Source organism: Balaenoptera musculus, chromosome 8, assembly GCF_009873245.2.
Source record: "Balaenoptera musculus isolate JJ_BM4_2016_0621 chromosome 8, mBalMus1.pri.v3, whole genome shotgun sequence".
NCBI classification, from domain to species: Eukaryota; Metazoa; Chordata; class Mammalia; order Artiodactyla; family Balaenopteridae; genus Balaenoptera; species Balaenoptera musculus.
This window is the reverse complement of record NC_045792.1, coordinates 98,826,839-98,831,548: the sequence shown is the minus strand read 5'-3', so window position 1 is coordinate 98,831,548 and position 4,710 is coordinate 98,826,839. Positions and strand designations below refer to the sequence as shown.

The following is a 4,710-nucleotide window of genomic DNA, read 5'->3' as shown; positions in this document are numbered from 1 at the left end:
CTATTCCATTACAGGAGGCATGAGTCTTCCCTTCAGTCTCCTCATGGCTGACTTCATCTCCTGGTTCCTCAGAGTGTAGATCAAGGGGTTCAGCAGAGGGGAGATGACAGTGAAGGTGACAGAGATGGCCTTATCTGTGGGGAGGGCAGTGAAGGGCCGAGCATAGACGTAGATGCAGGGTACAAAGTGTAGGCTCACCACGGTGATGTGGGAAGTACAGGTGGCGATGGCTTTCCTCCTGCCCTCCCCTGCCTGAGACCTCAACATCATGAGGATGACTGTGTAGGACACAAGCAAGAAGATAAACCACAGGGTAGTGACTAAGCCATTGTTGGAAATCATCAGGAGCTCAAGTGCAAAAGTGTCAGTACAGGCGAGTTTGAGGACCTGGGGGACATCGCAGTAGAAAGTGTCAAGAACATTAGGTCCACAGAAGGGGAGTGGGAGCAAGAGGGAAATCTGCACAATGGAGTGGACAAAGCCGCCCATCCAGGAGGCCACAATAAGGGCAGTGCATCGCCCCCTACTCATGATGGTCACATAGCGCAGGGGCTTGGAGATGGCCATGTAGCGGTCAAAGGCCATCACAGAGAGAGAGAAAATATCTGCCCCACCGAGGAGGTGGAAGAAAAACATCTGTGTCATGCAGCTTGTATATGATATGGTCTTTATCTTTGTCAGAAGGTCTACTAGGGCCTTCGGAGCAGTGATGGAGGAGAAGCAGATATCAAGGATGGCTAGATTACGGAGCAGGAAGTACATGGGGGTGTGAAGGCGAGACTCATAGGTCACAGTGACCATGATGAGGAGGTTTCCCAGAAGAGTTGTCATGTACACAAAGCACAAAAAAAGAAATAAGACCAAGCTTAGGTCTTGGGACTCAGTAAGTCCAAGAAATATAAATTCATTTACTCTGGTGCCATTTCCCAACTCCATTGAATCTTGTTTCTTCTTCTTCTGTAGCTTGGAAAAAATTTCAAGTGTTGTTTCAGTAAGAGTTTACTCTCCCTTAATAGATTCAGGTTTATAAAATCAGGTATTAGGTCTAAAAACTAGTGAGGTATTTTCCCCACTGGATAGCTGTTCTGGGGTTATTGCTAACGTGTGCAAAGTGATATCTTATGACACAAGCATGCATTTAATTATTATTTCGTCTGTAAATTATAAATATTTTAGAAAATGCATAAAAATAATGTTCTAAGTATGTGAGTTCCAAATATTCAAGATAAACAGGTGGATGTTAAATATTTGTAAAGGGACTATTGTGGCATGAGTGATATAAAAGTGGAATCAGTTTGGTGTGTGGGTAAAACAGTGCCTATTTGATAGGACTGAGTTCCCATGAGTTCCACAGGGGTGTGCTTGCTTCTTTTTTTTTTTCCAGACTGGTGCCTCATTTAAATGGTTTAATAACTATAATCTTTAGAATTCTCTTTGGACTGAATTCTACAGAAGCACTCCTCTCTTTTCTACACCACAAATTTAATTCTATGAAAAATTAGAATATTTTAAGGCCATAAAATTCTTCTCTATTGCTCTATTCTTCCATAAGGGGATTTCTTGTTTCTACCTTTACTTTAAACTACTTTAGGTACCAAAACCCCTGTGTGTCAAAATAACAGCTATGGAAGAAGAAGCTGTAACTCAGAATCTCTCTTCTATTCATTGTTCTGATTTATTTCTTAAAATTTATTTTTTAAATTGAGCTATTATTGACACATAGACTCACCTACTTGAAGTGTACACTTTGATAAGTTTTGACATAAGCATATACCCGTGACATCATCACTACATTTAAGATAGTTAACATATCTATCACCCCAAAAGTGTCCTTGTGACCCTTTGTAATCTGTTCCCTCTGCCCCTCCTTCTTCAGGCAACCACTGAGCTGCTTGCTTTCTGTCACTATACATTAGTTTGTATTTTCTAAAATTTTCTATGGATGGAATCTTACAATGTGTACTCTCTTTTTGTTTGGCTTCTTTCACTCATAAAAATTATCCATGTTTTGGTGTGGACCAAGATTTTGTTCCTTTTTATTGTATGGATATACCACAGTTTATTTATCCACTCACTTGTTGATGAACATTTGGGTTCTTTTAATTTTTGGCTATTACACATAAAGAACAGGTCTCCAAAAACCATAATTCAAAAAGAGTCATGTACCACAATGTTCACTGCAGCTCTATTTACAATAGCCAGGACATGGAAGCAACCTAAGTGTCCACCGACAGATGAATGGATAAAGAAGATGTGGCACATATATAAAATGGAATATTACTCAGCCATAAAAAGAAATAAAATTGAGTTACTTGTATTGAGGTGGATGGACCTAGAGTCTGTCCTACAGAGTGAAGTAGGTCAGAAAGAGAAAAACAAATACCGTATGCTAACACATATATACGGAATCTAAAAAAAAAGAAAAAGGTCATGAAGAACCTAGGCGCAAGACGGGAATAAAGACACAGACCTACTAGAGAATGGACTTGAGGACACGGGGAGGGGGAAGGGTAAGCTGGGACAAAGTGAGAGAGTGGCATGGACATATATACACTACCAAATGTAAAATAGATAGCTAGTGGGAAGCAGTCGCATAGCACAGGGAGATCAGCTTGGTGCTTTGTGACCAGCTAGAAGGGTGGGGTAGGGAGGGTGGGAGGGAGGGAGACGCAAGAGGGAAGAGATATGGGGATATATGTATATGTATAACTGATTCACTTTGTTATAAAGCGGAAACTAACACACCATTGTAAAGCAATTATACTCCAATAAAAATGTTTAAAAAAAAAAATAAAGACTGGGTTAAGCAAAAAAAAAACACAAAAAAACCAAAAAAACAAATAATACTATGTGTACTTACCATATTATATTTTATGGGTATATAAAAACAAGAAATTGAAAATAAATATGTTCAATATAAATATGAACATGATTAAATTTCAGCGTGTTAAAATTAAAAAAAAGGTAAAAAGAATGGGTCTCCATATGGACATATATTTTCATTTCACTTGGGTAAGTACCTAGGAGTGAATGGCTGTAACCCTTAAATTCAATAATAAAAAAACAAACAACTCAATTAAAATAAAAAGAACAAATGGTTTGAACAGATACTTCAACAAGAAGATATAGGGGTAACAAATAAACACATGAAAAGATGCTGAATGTCATTTATTACTGGGGAAATGTAAGCTCAAACCACAGTGAGATAATAGTACACACTTGTTAGAATAGCTAAAATTAAAAAGATGGATATATCAAGAGTGGGCGGGACTTCCCTGGTGGTCCAGTGGGTAAGACTCCTCAGTCCCAGTGCAGGGGACCTGGGTTCCATCCCTGGTCGGGGAGTGAGATCCCGCATGCATGCCACAACTAAGAGTTCACATGCTGCAACTGAGACCCGGCTCAGCCTAAATAAATAAAATAAAATAAAATATTAAAAAAAAAAAGAGTGGGCAAAAATGAGATGAATTGGAACTCTGGTGGGAACATAAAATGGTACAACCACTTTTAAAAATAATTCGGTAGTTTCTTAAAATGTTAAACATATACTTACCATATACTCTTATGGCTTTTGAATTCCTTTTTTGTTTTTGGTGAGTCCTTGAAATGGGGCTTAACTTCTTTCTTTGCAGTTTATCTCCCTTTTTTTGCTGTAATCAGAAACAGAGGAAAGGGGAAAGCTACTTCCCTCCCACTTTCTGGGTGTATTTTTTGCTTCACCACTTTGGCCCCAAGCTCTGCACTGGTGTTTAGAAACAATAGCATCTCCTTCACATAATTTTTTTAAGGGTTAAATGAATTCATCTATGTAAAGCATCAGTACTGGAAGCACTGCCTAATCCACAATAAGTGTGATTATACGTGTGTTACCTAAAAGAAAAGCTCTGGGTCAGTAACTCTCACAGACACACAGCTTCTTTAAATACACTGACAATCTTTTGGAGGAGCTGAATATTTCCCAGAACATGTATTCTACAACTTCATCAGACTAACCTGTTTTGAGGAAAATAGAAGGTATTTTTCTTTAAGTGGCAACCACTGAGGGTGGTGACACTGTATGGCAGTAAGAAGGGAGTTTGCTTATTTTGGCTTCTTGTCTGATGTCATCTTAGCAGATCAGAGAAGGCTAGTGCGTGATCTCTGCAGGAGAACTGTCTGGGCTCAAGTCCTGGTTTTGCCCCTGTGTGATTTGGAGGAGTGGGTCTCCATTTATCAGAAAGGAATAGGTCCCATGTTCACAAACTATCTTTGATAATTCAGACAACATCCTCCAGATTTTGCTGCTTCTTTCAGCTATCTTGAATCTATCTAATTATTTAGCGAATATTGATGGAAAATTGGCATAATTCTAAGTTATTTGAGAGAAAGGAATATAATCCTAAACCAGTGGAAAAACAATTGAAATCTAATAGTAATATGGGAGTGATGGGGACCATCTAAGGACAAATGAAAAGCTGTGTGTGAGAAAAGGATGATTTCTCCTTAAGAGGCTCAGAGAATCCTGCCTGGAGGAGGCGGCATTTACATCGGGGCACGTGGGAATGGAGAGAAAGGGAGCTCTGGCTTTAGGGGGCCATTTGAATATATAAAAGTTGCTTGTGAGTGGGAAGTTTGGCGGGAATGAAGAGATGCAAACAAGTAGGCATGGAAAGACATAGGAAAGAAAATCATTGCTATATATATATATATTTTTTGGTTAGGCTAAGGAAG

The 4,710-nt window shown here is 39.0% G+C and overlaps 1 protein-coding gene across 1 annotated transcript; it reads right to left on the bottom strand.

Annotated features, from left to right (window-relative positions):
- Positions 1-936, bottom strand: LOC118899816 (olfactory receptor 4D11). The gene has a single exon (XM_036861790.1). The coding sequence runs from the start codon at positions 934-936 to the stop codon at positions 1-3; it is 936 nt and encodes a 311-aa protein (XP_036717685.1).
- Between the last annotated feature and the right edge of the window lie 3,774 nt (positions 937-4,710).